The 19894-nt window shown below is 48.1% G+C and overlaps 1 protein-coding gene across 23 annotated transcripts in view; it reads right to left on the bottom strand.

The window, feature by feature from the left end:
* MADD (MAP kinase activating death domain) overlaps positions 1–19894 on the bottom strand; it is a 987832-nt gene that overhangs the window by 694818 nt on the left and 273120 nt on the right. For all 23 annotated transcript variants that reach the window (XM_085646575.1, XM_085646564.1, XM_085646561.1 and 20 more), the window contains 3 exons: positions 12405–12583; positions 2524–2759; positions 2210–2366 (listed from right to left, as the gene is read on the bottom strand). In XM_085646575.1, the coding sequence (XP_085502701.1) occupies positions 2210–2366; positions 2524–2759; positions 12405–12583 (572 nt within the window). The remainder of the gene's footprint in view (positions 1–2209; positions 2367–2523; positions 2760–12404; positions 12584–19894) is intronic.

Consider the following 19894-nt stretch of genomic DNA (forward strand, 5'->3'; position numbering starts at 1 on the left):
TTATTGATTGGGGATGGGCAATTACCTAAACTATCTGGCCACCAATCCCGGGACCAGATTTCCATGTCTGTTCCCAGTAGCATGACTTCGCTTTAACCTCTTCAGTGCCCCGCCCTTTCCACGCCCTGTGCCGGGCGTTGCATTAGCGGGCGGGGTTCATGACGAGATAGTCTCGTCATGGGCACAGCGCAACCGCGCTCCATGACGAGACTATCTCGTCATGGGCACTGAAGGGGTTAATCTCCATTCAGCTTTAGGCAGTTGCTTTGCATCCATTGGTTAACCTGTTCCATGCATATTTTAAACCTATCTGCTGTTGCTTTGGCGTTGTTTGCGAATGACACCACGATTTGGGTGTCGTTGGCATAGGAGACAGGTAGGAAGCCACAGTTCCTTATTATTGCTGCGAGAGGTGCCACGTATAAGTTGAATAGAGTGGAACTTAACGAGGACCCCTGGGGTACACCACACGGAGAGTTAAATGGTTTTGATTTAGCCTCTCCCAGCTCCACTGTAAACGTTCTGTCAGACAGGTAAGAGGCCAGTAGTGTTCGGGCTGACTCATGGACTCCTGATTCTGTTAGTCGGGTCAGGAGCGTATCATGGTTTACCGTGTCAAATGCCGCTGAGAGATCCAAAAGGATCAAGGCGGCCTTTCCTCCGGCATCCAGTATGCTCCTGAGCTCTTCAGTTGCCATGAGTAGGGCAGTCTCCGTTCCATGTCCCTCTCGGAAACCAAATTACGAGTGGTCTAGGGCGTTTGTCTCCGAGAGAAATTGAGACAGCTGTATATTCAATAATTTCTCCAGTACTTTGGCGGTGAACGGGATTCTCGCAATGGGTCGGTAATTACAGGGTTTCTGTGGGTCTAAGCTTGGTTTCTTAAGCAATGGAAGCACTGAGGCTGTTTTCCATGCCTCTGGGAAGTGGCCGGAACTGATTATTCCTGTAAATAGCAAACCCAATTGCTCACTCAGTAGTTCAGGAAATAAGTGCATCACCTTTGGTGGACAAGGGTCCGTTAGACCCCCGGATTTAGTTAATCTAACCACCTGAAGAATCTGATCTACTGATGATGGCCGGAAGTGAAATAGAGGGTTCTCATTGGGTGGAAGTATTTCCTCATTAGGTTCTATGATGGACCGTCATGGGCAGAGGTTTGGCTGTCATCTTAAAGGAATCATATACTACGGTAACTTTATCTACAAAAAATTGGCCCAAGTTATTGCAGAATTTGGAGCTTAATACTGTCTGTTCGGTGCTATCTATTTTCGTTATTTTTTGTGTGAAGTATTTGCTTTTTTCTTCTAGTATTAATTTTTTGTAGATGACCAGGGAGGTTTTATAGTCATCTTTCATCCGATGATCATAGCTGATCCTCCATCTCTTTTCTAGTTTTCTGCATTTTTGCTTTTGTGCCTTAAGTGAGTCTGAATACCATGGTTGGGAAGGGGTTTTTCTCCTAGAGGTATCTTTTTTCTGAGGGACTGCTATTTTAATGGCTGAATTTATCAATTTAACAAAGGTTCCAGAACAGCGAAGAAAGACTTGGCAATAGTTGCAATGTCTGTACTGATTCTTTCCATTAGCTATGTAATAAAACGGTCTATCATTTTATATTAAGATAGCGTACCAAAGCTAGAGGTTTCTGTTATATAGAATTTAGAGGTAAACCTGTACGTTTTGCATCTTCCTAGGTAAATAAAGTTTATCTATGACATAATAGTTCTCTATCCTAATTAACTAACTATCCCAGTAGGATAAGTGCACTTTTTGACATTTTGGTCCAATTAGACTAATTTAAATGTATAAATCTGCCACAGCAAATTCTAATCTGGAAGAACTTTATGGTTCAAGTTGCCACCAGTCTACTGGCAGCGTAAGACATTAAAAAATTAAAACAGATGACTCATTTTAGTTTGGATATTTCATGTTCTCTTTTTAACTTCTAAAGATTTGAGGTGCTCCAAAAGAACGGACCCTGATTGCATTACAACGAATGCAGGATTCACAGCCCACGGCCGCACAAACACACAGCCAACAAGCTCACCTGCCCACTGCTTTTCATCAGATCGCAGCCTGCCTCCTCTCGTGTACCAGGAGTGACTGCGCTGAACGCAGTGTCCTTGGCAGTACATCACGGCCACCAATCAATACTCATTCTCATCCACACCTTAGATGAAAGCCTGGCTGCAGCTCCCCCACAAACCTGTCATCCGTAGGGTCAGAGTCATTCTCCTTTTCACTTGGGATGCTCAGAGCCTCAGCCAGCTGGGAATTTCCATCATAAACCCGGTAGTAGATGGGCTGCAGCTGGTGTGCATACCACTTGGATTTGTCTCCAATCAGAGATGGATCAAACATGTCTAAAGGGAAAAAAAATATGATTAAGTTATTGTGCAGCACAATCCAGCAGATGCAAAACAGGTAGCCACACTAGAGACAAACGGAGGTGGGACCGGACCTGGGAAGAAAGCCTGAAAGCTCAAGGATACAAGAAAAGGAGGGCATAGCTACACTTACTGTTGTGAATCCTCTGAAAGGCAAAGTTGGTGGGATTAAGTGACCACTCTCCGAAGTACTCCACAGCCTGAGTTTTGGAAAGCTTCTCTGCAAAGGCAGTTTGTTTAGGTCGGGAGGCGAGAAAGGAGCTTCCTTGGAATGCCACCACGGGCCTGGGGAAGAGCCGCAGAGTTCGTGTGTGCATTTGGAAACCTTGCAGCACATTTGGAGAGTTAAAGAAGCGCACCATAGCCACTCTGGCAGGGAAAAAAGTGTATTTATTAGAAGCCAGCAAACAGCGCACTGTTTTAGAGAAACTATATACACAAGAAAAGCTTCAAGTACAAGGGGAATAGGACAAGCCAATAATGTATAGCACAAATTACTCGGAACACTACAAGAAGAGTACTTAGCATAGAGCAGCTCTCTGGTAAGCTAAGCCTATAGCAGAAACCACTACTTTAGCAGACATGGATAAACTATATGCCAAAGATCAAACCATCATTGAATTTAAAAAAAAATGGAAACACAGGAATCAAGCATACATCCTCCGCAGGCTCATCAGACACCTCCCCTTCTCCCCCCTAAACTCTCCACCACAACTCTGCTCCTTGTGCTAGAGCAAGCCACATAGAAATCCAGGGTTACATCAGAGATGGCGCTTTGTGTTCGTAGTCACAGCACCAGAAACATTGGTTCAGTAATTATTTCTTACTTCACAAACCTACTTCATGTTTCCAAACATAGGATATGAAGTGTCAGGCAGGATGGACTGGAAAGTGGTGGAGCACACATTCAAACTACGACTTCAAAAAAACGAATGGTAAACACCGCCTGGGTAAATTGAACATGTGCTCTGGAATAAACGGGCTTACTTCACATGCCAGCAGAATACATGCCAAAGAGGCCCAGAGCCGGCCTCTGGGCCCATCCACTGGAGTCTGCTTGTGGCAAGGTACACAGGCTCTCTCAAAGCTCCAAAGCACGTTTTGGGAGAAGTAGGTCCTTGCTTTTATAGAGTGAGAGAAACAAGAAGGAATCTAACAGTTGACAAAAAGGCCGTGTGACTGGATCACACTCCGTGTAGACAATAAGATGACAGAGTAACAAAACTTCACTGTGACACCAAGGTAAAATCTCAGAGAGTTCAACACAGTCAGATCTCAAAGAGTTTTACAAGGACAGAGTGGTGCAAGGCCTCCGAAAGGGGCAGAGAGCAAACCTAGATCAAACTTACATCAAAACTGAGATGACAGAACCACTACATCTCTCCGCCTGAAAACAGATTTGTAATTCCACCAGAAACACAATCAACTAAGTCAAGCAACAGGAAGCCTTGGATCTCAAAGTTACAAACATTTCAATCTTGCTGTGCATTACATTTCACCAGCAGGAGCAGACATATGCACAAGGGAACATTTCATGGCGTGACAATACAGGGCAGCTGCTTCTACAAGCACCAGTGACTGGAAATTTGCTTAGAGGTAGGAATTGAAATGGGTGTTTCAGCTCTATTAGAAGTACAATACAAAATATCACCCGCTGGATACACAAAAAAGCGACGTACCTGTAACTAGAGTTCTCAAACATAAGTATTTTTCACAGATTTACGCGCTTTCCTTATTCCAGGCCAATAGTGAGTGAGTGGATCCTGTTTGTTTTAGAACTGCTAAGTGGCAATGAGGTTCAGCTGTAACCACTAGTCCCCAACAGCCTACCATAGCTCACGTCAGAGCAGGAAATGATGCTGCCTGTGGATCTGTGAAGGATACCAACGATGGAGAACTGTAGTTACAGGTACAAAACCTCTCCAACACCGAGTCTTTCACAGATAGTCTTTCATAGATATGCATGCTTAAATTGAGAATTAAGTGGTATCAGAAAAAACTGTGAGAAGAGAATAGGCTCCCTGAAGGGCGTGGCCTGGCCACCAAAAATGTTGGATGTGACGTGCCTGCATTGCAGAGATGCGGGTATGAGGATGGCAACTGCCTGCATAGGTATGGCAACCGAGAGGTGACTTCCAGGTTGGTAGCTAGGGTTAATGACTCAGTGTTGGCATATTTACAAGGAGATGCTGCTGCATCCGCTGCATACAAAAGGAGTTCATAGGTCGCTCGCCCACTGATCCAACACCAAGTTTAGACACTCCTAACCCTGGAACGGTGCGGTGGCAATCGGGAAGTGCATGCTATGCTGCTATCGCAAGAAGAGATTGTAGAGGCTATACCTGGCAGCCAATCCAGGAAAATGACAGACCCCAGTGGGCGCCATCAGAACTGGTTAACAAATCCACCAGTTAACCGGCTCCACACCTCCTGAACACGTTCAAGGAGGCCTGCAGTTTTTAGCACTATCAGCGACATTCCAGCTGCACCATATCCGCCCTATTCATGCAGAGATGGCTCCCGGATGTGTTTGGAGGGGACTTTGAGTTTTTTTGGCAGTGACTTATTTGAAAGCTGATAAAGAACACACAAGCCACTACTCATCTTGCAACTGATCATTTGGAAGGGGCTGGTCCTCATGCAACGTGGCCATAATTTACACAAAACTATTTTGTTTTCCTAATATCTTTGGTTTTCTCTAGATAAAAACGGTGCACATTTCTAAGGTCTAACAAGTGGAAACCCTGCTCTGCAGGCATATACCTATTAGGAAAAAAGGTTGGTAAGGTAATAGTCTATTTGGTGTGGAAATCAGACACCACTTTGGGTAAGAATGAGAGGCAAGTTCTTCAAGCAACCCTATAAGAATAGAAGGTAGTAAATGGGTCAACTGCTAGTATGCCTGTAATTCGCAGACTCCTCTAGAGGACACAACAACAACGGGAAAGGCAGTTTTCCAGGAGAGCCGCTGCAATGTTTCTCTATGAATGGGTTCAGAAGGAGAGCTCATCAGTTTTGATGACACCAAGTTGAGCTCTCATGTAGGAGGTGACCTTTTCACTAATTGAAGTACTTTACGGAGTCCTAATACAGCAGCCAGGTTGACTGGTACAGTAGAGATCTTTAATTTTGATTTGGCTAGGTATAGTAAGGAAGGCAAGAAATAAGGCTGTGTGCTTTACGTTGGTACTAGATGCAAACTCTTCCATTTTAGTGCAAGGCATAGTCCCGTGGAGGGACTTTCTGCCTCCTTCAGTAGCTTCATGCGTTCATGAGTAAGATTCAGATGTCTGTACTGCCGGCCTTCAGACGCCCTGCAGCCAAATGTAAGCATTGTAGGTTTCAGTGTGGATTTGGTCCGGACGTCCGGTCAGAAGAACTGGTCTGCAACGAAGTATTCTGTGCTCTGTGCCTGACGGTTATAGAAGGTCCAGGTACTACCATTGTCTCAGCCAATCTGGTGCTATTAGGATGATTCTATCTTTGATTAGCGGAGTTTTAAAATTGTAGCTGGTATGAGGGGGACAGGACGAAAAGGCACAGACAAACGTTATCAATCAACTGATCAAAATGGCACTGTTCAATGAGTCCTATTCCGGTGCCTTGGACGCAATATCTAGGCATTTTTTATTTTTTGCAGTGGCGATTAAGTGTAATGTTTGAAATCCCCTCTCTCTGAAAAAGGTTTGTATGACTTCATCATTCAGGACCCACTTGTGGCTTTCCTCAGGATGTCGTGGAGAAGGTTGCTGGGATGTGTATTGCTGTATGCGAGATCCCTCAGCTTAAGACCGAGTGCCCCATGGTTTGCGCTTGAACAGACAACTGTCTTGGCCTGGTTTCCCTGCTGACTGGCGCTTGCATAGTGGCTCTGTTGACTCTTTGAATCAAGATGTTTTTTTGATCCCAGAGAGGGTGGAAGCTTTGAGGGCCAGGTGTACAGCCTTCAGATATAAAAGGTCCATAGGGCACGTCTTCTCTTTGTCTGACCAAAGACCTTGGATTGTCACATGCTTCAGATGGGCTTCTCATCCCAAAAGGGAGGCATCTGCTACTATTGTCGGTTTCGGAATTATCTCACGGAAGAATCTGATCGTTGTTCCACCATTCGAGTGATGCTGCAGTTTGAGTTCTGAGGATTAAATGGTTCTTCCACTTGTCTTTCTTTGTGACAACTGATCCTCGAGACACTGTTGAGAGGTCTCACGTACAGCTTTGCATTTGGGACTACATATATGCGGGATGACATGGATCCTAGGAGGAATGAGACCGGTCGAGCCGGAGGAGTGTTTATTTTCCTCAGTTCTAAGCATTTCTTTTAGATGCACTTTCAAAGTCTTGCGCTGCCTTTTGTTGTGATTCTACCTTCATGAGCCATTCGTCGAAGTACGGGTACACAAATATTCATTTCCTTCTTAGAGGAGTTTGCAAAAACCGCAATCATTTTCAGAATGCCCTGGTAGCTTATTATAGTCCAAATAGAAAGACTTCTACAAAAAAGCCTAGGTAATTTCTGTATTGATCCGAACCTGGTATGTTGAAATATGCAAATTGCAGATCTAGGGAACAGAGTCAATAGTTCCTTTTGATGTGTGGAAAACATTGACGAAGGCCAGCATCCTGAATTACGCTCCATGAATGCACTTGACAAACTTCATCTAATATCAGGCGACATTGGTTTGTTTGACCCTTTTCCAATACTAAGAAGTACTTGGTTTACACTTCTTTGTTTTGCTGTTCTGGTGGTACTTTCAAACAGTGCTGTTGCGCTGGCATTCTTGAAATGCCTGAAACTGTACCACACTTTTTCCTAGGTGAGTTGAGTCTTTGGTCTCTCTCAAGTGGGAGCTGATACTGGAGTACATGAATGCTTGAACCTTCCTGCCATTACAATAGATGAGTACAAATTAGGATTTATTCTATGACACTCTGGGTCTTGAGTTGGTCTACATTTTAATTTATAACTGCTTTGATTGCCATCCTATTTGGCTGAGAAAAAGGTCTCTTCAGCTATTTCTAGCAGGCCAGGCAGCAGAGGAAACAAAGGTCGAGGAGTTGCCTTTGAAAAATCTTGAATGTTATGGAAACTGTTGGTTGTGGAGACGATAAATGAATATTACGTTCTGTTGCTCTTCTTCCAAGTGCCTCATGGAAAGTGAGGAGATCACCTACTGGTGACAAAAAAGATGGAGATGCCAGAAAAGTAGGAGTATAGGATGAGTAGGATAGGTTTGAGTACTAAAGCCAAGAACAGCAAGACTGAGTGTAAACTCAGTCTTCTTCCAGTAGGGGCGCTTTGTGTTGAAGCAATTTGGTTCCTTTGAGATCCTTGTTGAGACAGTGGTTTCCACTTTCTTATGGGAGACTTAGATGTTGCCTCTGAAGTCTTTCGAAGAGGTGCTTGCACACGGATCTCCAAAAGGATCATGGGCCCAATTGGGAAATAAATCAAAGGTGCAATGTCCTAAGACAATGTCATCTGTGAAAAAGCCAAAATTGATGGAATTTCTCGTTTCCCTGCCCATCTATCTTTTCCCCCTAGACATCCCTCTGTGAAGATCTTTCCCAGGAGGTGGGTCATCGAGTTAGGCTGGGAACAGACCTTTTTTAGCCCCCTCTTCTGCCTTTATGTCTTCTAACATACATCATCTTAGCTTGATGCCGTATCAATCTTTCAAAGTTCTTTTTAAGATCTTCCTACAGAGGTCACCACAGTTACCTTGTGGGCATCAGTAATCCCCTTCCTACTCCAACATGAGGGGCATTTGGAGAAGAGAGATGGCATTCTGACTGAAAAATGACATCAGAAACCAGGAAAGAACTCCACACTTGACAGCAGAAGATAATAATGTTAAGTGAATCACATTAGGATGCATAGGAGGAGTCACTGTACCTCGTGTCTCGAAAGAGTTATTCTGAGAAAAACATGTTGTACATGTCAGAGCCCGACACTTGATAGCATGAGTATGCATAGCATGTGAATCTACAGCACTATATGACACAAGTAAATATTTTCCTGACAGGGAAAAAAAGATGATATTTTGAGTTGTGAGACCTTGTAGGGGCTCTGATATCCGACACTCACAAGCCAGAGAAACCGAACTCTGGGAGGTGAGTGCCAGTAGAGTGCACTCTGGGAAGTGGAGCCTCTCTGCTTCTTAAAGGGACAAGGGACTTTCTCTTTATTTTTAATGTAAACCTATCAGGCTGTATGTTTACGATCACTGCTTGGAGGGGATTTTTTCTGTATCCGAGCGCTGCAATGCTATTCTAGAAGGATAATCTTAGAGTTACTTTGAACATTGAGGAACAAATGAGGCCTTTGTTAGGCTTTAATTTCACAGGACTAGATAAGAACTAAGACAATCTAGGATCCTGTTTTCACAGAAGAATACAGTGAGAAAAGGTGTCCCAGCATCTGCGCACGTAGTGGGACATTATGAAAGCATTGATGACTATCAATGCAATACGTGACGTCACTCGTTTGAAAAGGACATCATCAGTCTCCCACCAACTGGGGTAGTCTGATCGGGAAAACAAATCTTGTAATTTGGAGGTAGTGGCTGAACCCTCTTGGGCTCCAGCTTCTTCTCTTCCCTCGTCCGCTGAAAAGCGGCCTGTGACAGGGAGACGGACACTGCCATGATGGGCTCAGCAGCAGTCCACAGTTAGCCTGCTGCTGCTGGTATCCGTGTGGACTGGGGTCACCAGTGGATGTGGAAGGTTCTTTACAATAAGACCGCTCAGTAGAAAGCTTCCCATTGCGTTGGCAGTTTATGTATGTATCCCTCCTACTTTGTTTTATTGTGTCTGGCCCAAAGAGATGCTCACCCTTCAGTCTCATGGGGGTTATGTAGTCTTCTACTTCTGGCCTGAACCATGAAATCCTCAAGCATGCCTGTGAGGACCAGTCCTGTGCTGACAACCTGTGTCTGCTCTGTCCTATGAGGATTTTAAGCATGTGTTCACAATGGATGCTACTATTTCCTTTTGCTCTTTGGAGAGAATACTAAAAAACGTCCTCTCAAAGCTGCCATCAAAAGTCAGCTTATAGAATTTCAAAGGCGCCATTGCTCTTTTCCGAGCTGCAGCTGCCTTTTCCTTTCTTGATCATGTGGTGAGCTTGTAGTAGATGGAGGACTGACGGACCTCTTCCTTGCTGTGGAAAAGAAACATGTGTGCCAGGTTGGGTGATGAGGATGGAGATTTGCTCTCTTTAGCGCCTCCCTCTCACGGTGGACGACACTAGGTATCATTGGAAGGTATTTGCTACTTTCCCTAAGGGAACGCTCCCTCCTATGAAGGAACAAGATTCCTATTGCTCCTCTGCAGTGCTATGCTAGACACGTGTCTACTCCTCACTTTAACATCCCAATATGCGGATTATAATCACAAACTCCAGCCTGGCATTCTTCCTCATAAGGGCCCTGCTGTACCTCCTCTGAGACAATATGTTATGTGAACATTACTTGGTGTAGCACAACAAATCATCCCCTACAGAATATCTCTGCACTTTGCTGAAGTATAAGTTCAGAAGAGCGAACTAAAACAGCCAAGTTTTTAGGAGCTTTTTAAAAAATTTCCCAGCTCAATCAATCAATTAGTATTTGTAAAGTGCTACTTATCACCCCGGGGGTATCCAGGTGCGGTGCTGCGGGTCTCAGTCAGAGTCAGCTCTTGAGTCCCTTCTTGAAGCGGTTGAGCGAGGGTGAGGTGCATAGGTGGAAAGGGAGGGTGCATATCTGGTGTGTTTGTGGAAAGTCAGGCGGTGGTTCATGTAGTGTGGTCCAATGTTGTGGAGGGCTGTGTATGCATGGGTCAGGAGCATGAACTGGTATCTCTTGTGGATTGAGAGCCAGAGGAGGTTTTTGAGGTGTTGGGTGATGTGTTTTTTTTAGGGCAGGCTGATAGTTTCTTGAAGAAGGGCCTGACCTCTGTGTGCTTCCAAGCATCGGGGAAGTCTGTTGTAGTTATCGAGCCCTTGAGGATGGTGGCGAGTTGGTGACTGATCTTGCTGCTTACGAGGTTGAAGAGCTGGTGGGGCAGGGGGTCGGTGGAGGCCTACTGAGTGAATAGATGTCATCACAGTGGTGGTTGTTGGTATGCTGAGCTGTTCCCAAGTGGTAATTACGTGGTTGGCGGTAGTGGCCGGTTGGTAGTGGGTTGCTGTGGATGTTTGAAGGTTTGAGTTCGAAGTTTGTGCAGATGGTCGCTATCTTGTTGTGGAAGGGGTCAGCGAGAGAGTCAGAGTTTTTGGGAGGGATGGTGTTTTCTGTAGCTGAGGGGCAGGAGAATTCTCAGACAATGGTGAAAAATTCCTTGGTTCAATTAGTACTGGTTTCGATGCGGCATGCAAGGGCCTCTTTTTTTGCAGCTTTGAGCTGGTGGTTGTAGTTGCTGAGGGTGGGTTTGTCGGTGGCTCAGTCTACCATTTTCTTTCTTGTTGTTTGCATTCATGTTTTGCTGTGCTGAGTTCTGGCACAGCTGACTCGTTTAGTGGGTTTGGATGGGGTGACTTGGTTGGCAGCGTTGGTGATCCAGATGTTGCAATTCTCTACTGTTGGGTCCAGTGTTTGCCATGATGTTGGGCTGGGTGGGGCCGATGACGTCTATCCATTGTTGCAGAGTTATTGTGGCCCAGCTGTGGTTGGGAGCGCTGCCTATGACGAGGGTGGTGTGCGGTGGGCTGATGGGGGTAAGTGTACATTTGCGTGGTCCGTTCCGGTGATCTCTGTGTGGCTGTATCTAATTCTATCGCTGGATGTGAAGATGGCGTCCACAGTGTGAGCTTCTCTGTATGTGGGGTCGGTGACTATCTGCTTGAGGCCGATGTTGTCTAGTCTTTCCAGGAGGTTGTGGTGTTGGGGTCGTTAAGGTGGAAGTTGAGGTCCCCAAGGAAGATGTAGAGTTTGGATTCAACAGTGAGTGGGGTGATGAGCTCAGCGATGGCGTGGCCGAAATCCGATTCGAGGTCATAGTGGTCTGTATGCAAGGGTTCCTCTGATGGTGGTTCTGGCCTCTGAGTGGAGATGGAAGTTCATGTGTTGCATGATGGGGATTGCGGTCATATTTGGTGATGGATTACTTGTGTATGATGGAGATGCCTCCCCCGTGTTTGTTGGTGCGGTCTCTGTGTTTCATTTTGTAGCTGGAGGGGGTTGCAATGGTGATGTCATAGGCTGGCGTGGTGGTGAGCCAGGTCTCAGTGATGGAGGTAATGTTGTGGGCAAGGGTGGAGATGGTGCCCCATACCTAGGTGGCATGTTTGCAGAATGATCTGGTGTTGATCAGGAGACAGCTGAGTTGAACCGGAGGGGTGTTGTCGTTTGTGGTGGGTGTTGTTTGGTGGGGTGGTGATCATGCTGAAGCGGCAGTGGATGCAGGTGAATGGTTGAGCTGTGGTTCGACGATGCAGCAGTTGTTGCATGTGGGATAGCAGAGGAGCAGGGTTTGTGGCACAGTATGCCTTCCAAGCGTGGACAGGCACAGATGGGCTTGTCTTTGGTGTGCCTTTAGCACGCCGGTGGCACACCCCTGCTGTGGCCTCCATTGAGCAGCCCTGGGAGGTGGGAAGGGCTGTAGGGGATGGGGCCTTCAGGAACCTACGTATGGATGCCTTTGTACAAGATAAACTGAAAGTGTTACCTTGACATAGGCATCAGAATCCTTCAAGTGGGCAGTGATATTCAGTGTTTATGAAGGGTATTGAAGACCCCATGATGGAGAAGCCAGACGCATGTAACCTTGTTAGTAATATAGCGCTTACCTCCCTGACAATCCTCCTATGTGTGCTTTACACACACGTACAGCACACAAAGGTGCATTTGCTCCAGAACGCTGAATCACTCAAAAGTTTGTTTGTAAGTTTGTAAACTGGTGACTTGTGTTAAGAAGCCAAAATGAAATGTGCAGAGAAACGCTGGAGCACAAGCGATCACTATTTAAGCAGTGCGCAGGCCACAAAGTAGCCCGACACGAAAAGCAGAAAGTGCGAAACAATCCATTTACACTCACCTGGTTGCAACATCCACAGAATCCACGTCATTCCCATAGATAAGAGGGTTAAACTCTGTGGAAGGCGTGGACTGTGGGTCATTTTGTGGCCTGTTACTCAGCATCGGCAACTCCTGCCCCTCGTGAAACTTCTCTAGGTTCAGAATAGGCTGCGTGTTGAGGCTCATGCTAGCCAGAGCCTGGGAGAGAAAAAGAGAGCGAGAATCAAACAAACCAATAGGAGGACACACTCAACCTAGTCCCACCCCGAGGTGATACAAAGCAATGACACCAATGGGAGGTGGAAAATGTCCACCCACGTACCCCATCCTCAATCCTAGACACAGTGTCTGCCTACATCTCTGCCCATTTAACCAATTACAGCTCTATCCACAGGACAATCCTAGAGTCCAAACCTCCTCCATTCATACACACCAAGCATACAGTGTCTGCCTCCATCTCCTCCCATCCAAATGATGACAGCCGTGACCACGGGACAATCATACGCAGAATCAACCCACTTACACGTTACATTCTCCTTTCTGCAGCACAACACACATGTAGCCTTGCATGGCACTGCCCTGTAGCAGATCAAAGACCCAACACCTTCAAGAATATGGTCTTGAAAGAATAGCATTTCTAGGAAGTCTGAGTCCTGAAACAACTAATTTCCAGGTTAGGACACTAAAAACATTCAAAAACTACAGCCACAAGGTGGTGGTAGACCTGGACGACAATATGCAACTGCAGATGGCATGGTCATTGCAGGGTTATTGGGCAAGCTAGTGCTTACAACCCCAGATTCTCACTTAAAACCTCCACCAGTGGAATCCCAAGTCAGGACCATGGGTATGAAGAATCAGGAGAGGAATAGAAAAGGTGTTATTGCACGCAGGGGTTAAAGACATGAAACCTATGCTTACTGCAGATGCTCGCCACACTCATTTGCTGCAAGGGGACATTCCTCCTCCCTCTCCCCAAGACAGCCAAAAGAAAAGTGACTTTGCAACTGCAGGAAGAGCACTCTTGCAGACATTAGCTAAAGGTGGTGGGCAGTTACTGTTGAGGAATACCATACTCTGCAGATCCTTCAGTCTTAGAAACCAGCTAAAGCTTTGCTACCCTACTCCCAGCACCATCAATATTAAAAACAGGGATAACTTCAAACCAAAAATATGCTTCAACATACACCGACTCGACGGGGAATTGTCGTACTTGATGCACTTCCCCCACAGGTCTAGAATTTAAACTGCAGCTCTGCCTCTCACAAGAAGCCTTTAATCCAGAAAACAGGCTTTGTGGAGATGTCCTACCAGGCGAATGAAGTACAGGCGATTCTGGAGAATGTCTTTTTTGCTAGATGGCAAACTCTGGAGCAGAGTCCCAAGATGGCTGCCAACACTTCCTGGTTAAAGTGTTGGTAGCCAACCAGAGCTTTGCATTTCCTTGCACGAACCTGTTCTATTTTGCAAAGTCGTCGCAGCCACTGATATCGCTAACTGTATTTGCTTAAATTTCTCTACTATATTTATATATATATATATATATATATATAATTTTCCCATAGCTAAAAAATGCAGCCTTAACCAAAACCAGACAACTAGACAATACTTGGGGGGGGGGGGGGGGGGGCGATGCTTGCTCACGACGAAGATGGCCGCCTAAGTGAGAAGCTCTGCACGACTATCAATCTATCCTGCAATTATCCGGCATCTAAAGACTGCTGCTTGCTTCTCTGGGGCTGTTTGTGGTGCCGGAAGGGCTTAGGTACGGAGCGCGCGCTGACTCAGACTCCTGCAACTGCCCGCCTGCGAGGTAAGGGACCTCGGCCGATACGTGACAGGAGTGGGCCGGGATCCCCAGGCTGCCGTACAGAGCTGAGGCGGCCTAACGCATCGAGACACGGCAAAGACCTGCACCCTAATACGGGCTGGAGGAGTTGGCGCCGCGCCGGCGGAGTGCGAGTCCTGGGCGGAGACCCTTTCTACATGCAGTAAGCTGGCAGTGGACACTCACAGCAAGTAGGCAAGTTCGGTGCTTCGACTGCTTTGGCCCGTGCAGTAGGCGGCTGTTAGCAGAGATGCTGCTGCTGCTGCGCGACACAGCGAAGTGGTGGCCATATGCATTGCAGCTGCGGTGCGAAAATAGGCACATGCGGTGTCCCTACTGTGGCGCGGCAGCTGTGCGGCGAGCAACGCCATCTGGAAACCTGACAGCCTAAACCTTGGGGCACTTGGTGCTGCGCTGTGGGAAAGACGCGACCCGCCGTTTTGATCGCGGGAGTGACGGATCTCCCAAACTGCATCATCCCGGCCGGAACACAAGCGGCAGCCGTCTGGCAGTGTCCAGCTTCCCCAGAGGGTGGGACACTCGTTGCGGGCCCCCGCGGGTGTACCTGAGCGGGATCGCAAGGAGAGGGTGATACTGGTGGCGATTGGCGGCCCCGGAGGCGTTGGTGATGAGCCTGTGGGGCTTGGGATGCTCATTGTGTGGCTATAAACAAGCGGACTCCCCACGGGCTATTAGACGACAGGAACGCCTTTCCAAGCGACACGTGTACTGTGGAGGGCTGGACATTGAACCACAACGGGCGCCTGCTCTACTCTGAATGATCCTGCGAGTGGGGGCCCGCGCAACGTGCCGGGCGCCAGAGCTGACACGGTGACGCCAGAGACCTAGGAAACCATTTGGTCTTACGAATTGGGTGGTGTCGGCCCCTGACTGGCAGCAAGACGCTCTGATCCCTACACCGCTCCAGGGAGGCCCACTCTGATTGAGAGCCTGCACCCTGGGGACCTGCGTTGTGTCAGCGGCGTATGACTCGGTTCAACTTAGTTTTAAGCCTGGAAAAGTGATAGTCCCTCTGCAGTGATGGCAGAGTTGACAAAACACAACCGAAACGAACGTTCGATCAGCGGAAATCTAAGGGGCGTGACGCTGCTGCAGAAGATGGCGATAACATGCAGGATCCACCCCAAGAAGAAGCAGATGGCTACTATCGCACTATGCTCACTGCGATGGAAAAAGATTTACAGAGCAGCCTTTCAGTCCTGGGCTCCAAGATGGACTCTCTCTCCTATCGCATGGACAGAATGCCTGAAAGATGTGACAAACATGCAGAACGGTTGGACATGACGGACCGTCGGGTCACGGAAGTGGAGGAGGCCCAGACAACACTAGATGACGACCACAAACAATTGGGGAGAGTGATGCAGGTTCTGCAGGATAAGACTGAGGACCTGGAGGCGCGCTCTCGGCGCAGTAACCTAAGAACCACGAGCCTACTGGAATCGACCCGGACTGGCAAGATGGAACAATTTGTTGAGAAATTGCTAGTTACGCTCCTTGGTAGCGAAACCTTCTCGCCTTTGTTCGTGGTCAAAAGGGCACACCGCTCCCTGGGCCCTCGCCCGACGCCGGGCGCGACCCCGAGACCAATTATAGCGAAGCTACTTAATTACCGCGACAGGGACGCAGCGCTGAAGGCCGCCAGAGACAAGCAACCTCTGCAATACGAAGGCTCTACCATCTCACTGTTTCCGGACTTCACGCTAAGAGTACAAGAAGAGTGCCGGCAGTTTTCTCCCTTGAAGAAACAGCTCAAGGAGCAAAGCATAGACTATGCCATGCTATACCCGGCTAGACTCGGAGTCAACCGTCAAGACCAGTCGTGAATCTTCACAGACCCTAAAGTCTTACAGAAGGACCTGAAGAACTGGGCTAAAGATAAACGGCGTAGCCCGGAGAGAGGCTCCTGGGAAGGGGCAGAGTTGGTGGCCGTCTGGAAGAACAGGACTGAACTTTGGCCTGCCCTTAATACAGATAAGCAGGTCGCTCATGGGGTTATTGATGAAAGTTCTCTTAATAATGCTTGAGGGGCCTGTGAACTGCAGTGACTTTGTTAATCTTAGTATCACCGCTGATACAGTTTGGGACCTATAAATAAGGTTTACGGGTCAGGGTAGAATTTGCTGCTGAGGCTTAGCCAAGTTGATGACCACTGTTGCAGTAAGACATGTGAGTAGAGGGGGTTGGAGATCCCCCATCTCCTTCAGATGTTTCATGACATGCTGATGGTGTGCGGAGCAGAGTCCCGATTTGGGTTTTCCAGCCTTATTTTCTTCTTTTTTGGAGAACATGCTACCTCTGCCAACGGGTGAAACACACACTTGGGGAACCGTGCCTTGGAGGTAGGGGAGGGGTGAACCTTTTCGATTCTCATTGAGTTGTTTAAGTTTACTGTTTTTCATGATGGTACTAGGGGACTGTTTCCCAGTTTATCGCCCAGGCACTGTTGGGAAACGCCTGGTGTGGGTCGGTGGCGGGATGGGATGGGGATTTGTTTGGTTTGTCATGGATTGTGGACACTACTCATTACACATGACGAATGCGCAAATTGTAGGTTCCCATGGCGGATACAAATAGCCCAACAGCACCTGATCACAACACAGTTGGTAGTTCTTCCCATAAGGCTCCAGCGCAGGGTAAAATACGTGCTCTCACATGGAATGTGAGGGGTCTTAATGACCACAGGAAATTGCAAAAGGTTCTAGCATACTTGTCGAGACACAAAATAGACATTGCATTACTGCAGGAAACACACCTTTCTCTCGACAGCCCCATGCTTCGCAGTAAGGGGGTGCAGGGTTTCGCCCATGCAGCGGGATTTACCACACATGCCCGTGGGGTGCTTACTTGGGTTCGCCCTAGATCATCCCTCTCACTCGAACCTTTGGTAACAGATGTGGACGGACGATTTGTCATATCCAAATGTCAGGGGCAGGGGTTAGACATGCTTATAATTAATGTATATGGGCCCAATTACGACAACCCTGGCTTTTATACCGCCCTGTCCGATAGGGTGCGCAACTGTGGGGCCGGACAGCAACTCTGGGGAAGGGACCTTAATTTAGTTTTGGATCCCGACCGAGACCACTCGGGAGGACCAGTAAGAAGAGTCACGGCAGCAGCTAGAGTGCTCACAGATATCATGGTACAGTCAGACTTACACGATGTGTGGAGGCAGAGGTTCCCTGACAAAGGGGGGGTACATGCATTATTCAGCATTCCACAACATACATACACGCATACATTACTGGTTGGCCACCGGACAGCTGTACGACCACACACGGTCATGCGAGGTCCTTCCCCGCACACTTTCAGACCATTCTCCGGTTTTGCTAGCTTTAGATGTCCCCCAGAAAACTGTACCCCCTTTCACTTAGAGGTTCCCCTCGTACTCCCTGCTGGATCCAGTATTTCAAGCAGAGCTAGCTGAAACAATTGAAATATACTTTGATAAAAATGTGGGTTCCGTGGAGAGCTTTCAGGTGGTGTGGGAAGCATTCAAAGTTTACATACGTGGTATTACCATGTCCAAACACTCAGGAGTCCTTAGGGCGCTGCGTAAGAGGCTTGCAGATTTAAAAGTTGTATTAGCTAACCTAGAGGCGTCTCTTCATATTGGCGCTGATGATCAATCAATCAATCAAGCAAGCAATGCATTTGTAGAGCGCACTACTCAGGGGGAAGCTGCTACTGCTCGAACAGCCAGGTCTTGAGAAGTCTCCTGAAGGCCAGAAGGTCCTGGGTGGGGAGGGTGTTTCATGTCTTGGCGGCGACGTGGGAGAAAGATCTGCCGCGGTGGTCGCTCGTCGGATGCGGTGGACTGTGGCAAGGTCAGCGAAGCGAAGCTGGCGGTTCGGGGTATAGAAGGGGAGTCATTCGTTGAGGTAAGCTGAACCGGTGTTGTGGAGTGCTTTGTCAGCGTTGGTGAGGAGCTTGAAGGTGATCTGGTTGACGGGGAGCCAGTGCGGGTCTCTCAGGTGGGATGTGATGTGGCTGTGGTGGGCAATGTGGATGATGAGGTGTGCAGAGGTGTTCTGTATGCGTTGTAGTAGTTTCTGGAGTTTGGCCGAGGTTCCCGCGTAGAGGGCGTTGCTGTAGTCCAGTCTGCTGCTGACAAGGGTCTGGGTGACCCTCCTTCTGGTTCCGGTGGGGATTCATCTGTAGATCATGCGGAGGGTGTTGACGCAAGAGGAGGAGACGGCGTTGACTTGCTGGATCATTGACAGCGATGAGTCCAGGATGACCCCCAGGTTGCATGCGTGGTCAGTGGGCGTCGGTGCAGCTCCCAGCGCGGCCGGCCACCATGAGTCGTTCCAGGCGGAAGGGGTGGAGCAGAGGATGAGGACCTCCGTTGTGTCCGAGTTCAGTTTCAGGCGGCTGATCATCCATTCGGCGATGGCCTTCATTCCTTCGTGGAGGTTGGTTTTGGCGGTGGTGGGCGACTTAGTGAGGGAGAGGACCAGCTGGGTGTTGTCGGCGTATGAGATGATGTTGAGGTCGTGCGATCTGACGATGTTGGCGAGCGGTGCCATGTACACTGAGGGACGATCCTTGGGGTACGCCGCAGATGATCTTGGTGTCTTTAGATCGGAAAGGAGGGAGGCGTACACGCTGGGTTCTGCCGGTGAGGAAGGAGGTGGTCCGGTCCAGGGCTTTGTCGCGGATCCCTGCGTTGTGGATGCGTGTGCGTAGGGTGTGGTGGCAGACTGTGTCGAAGGCGGCCGAAAGGTCCAGGAGGATGAGGGCCATGGTTTCTTTGTTGTCCAGCAGGGTCCTGATGTCGTCGGTGATGCCGATGAGGGCTATTTCGGCGCTGTGGTAGCCGCGGAATCCGGATTGGGACGAGTCCAGGATGCTGTTCTCTTCGAGGAAGGAGGCTAGTTGCCTGTTGACAATCTTCTCGATGACTTTCGCCGAAAACGGGAGTAGGGACGGAAGTTCTTGAGGTCCTTAGGGTCTGCCTTGGGTTTCTTTAGTAAGGTGTTGATCTCGGCATGATGAGGTATTGAGAGAATTCAAAGCCCAGCTAGAGGAATTCCACGATGCCGCTAAAATCGAACACCTCGGTAAATATGCGACGGCTCGCACCTACGGTGGAGGATGAACGCCTGGGTAGGGTACTTGCCCAGCTATTAAAGAAGCGGCGTGGAAATACAGCCGTCTCTGAAATTAAGTCAGCTGAGGGAGAGGCACTCACTGCTGACACAGCCATAGCAGAGAGATTCAGGCAATTCTACTAGAAACTATACACTTCTAGTAGTCCAGGTACAGAGGAGGACATTTTGGATTATTTAACCCATATTAAGCTGCCCTGGCGGACTAACACACATCGTGAATTCCTGAAGCGCCCTCTGGAGAAAGATGAAATACTCGCCAGTATGAAACCAGGCAGCGCCCCAGGGGCAGACGACCTGACTGTTGCCTTCTACAAGGCCTACATAGATCTGCTCTTGCCACACTTAGCCACACTTTGATGATTTGTGCGTATCAGATACGATTCCTCCTTCTATGAGGGAGGTGATTATCGTTGCTATCCTGAAGCTGGACACACCCCCTGAGGAATGTTCGTCGTATCGACCTCTCTCTTTGCTTAATGTTGACACTAAAATGTATGCAAAAATCCTGGCGAATAGATTGGTTCCATTGGTCCCAACATTGGTTGC

Source organism: Triturus cristatus, chromosome 3_1 (genome assembly GCF_964204655.1).
Source record: "Triturus cristatus chromosome 3_1, aTriCri1.1, whole genome shotgun sequence".
In the NCBI taxonomy this organism is placed as follows: domain Eukaryota; kingdom Metazoa; phylum Chordata; class Amphibia; order Caudata; family Salamandridae; genus Triturus; species Triturus cristatus.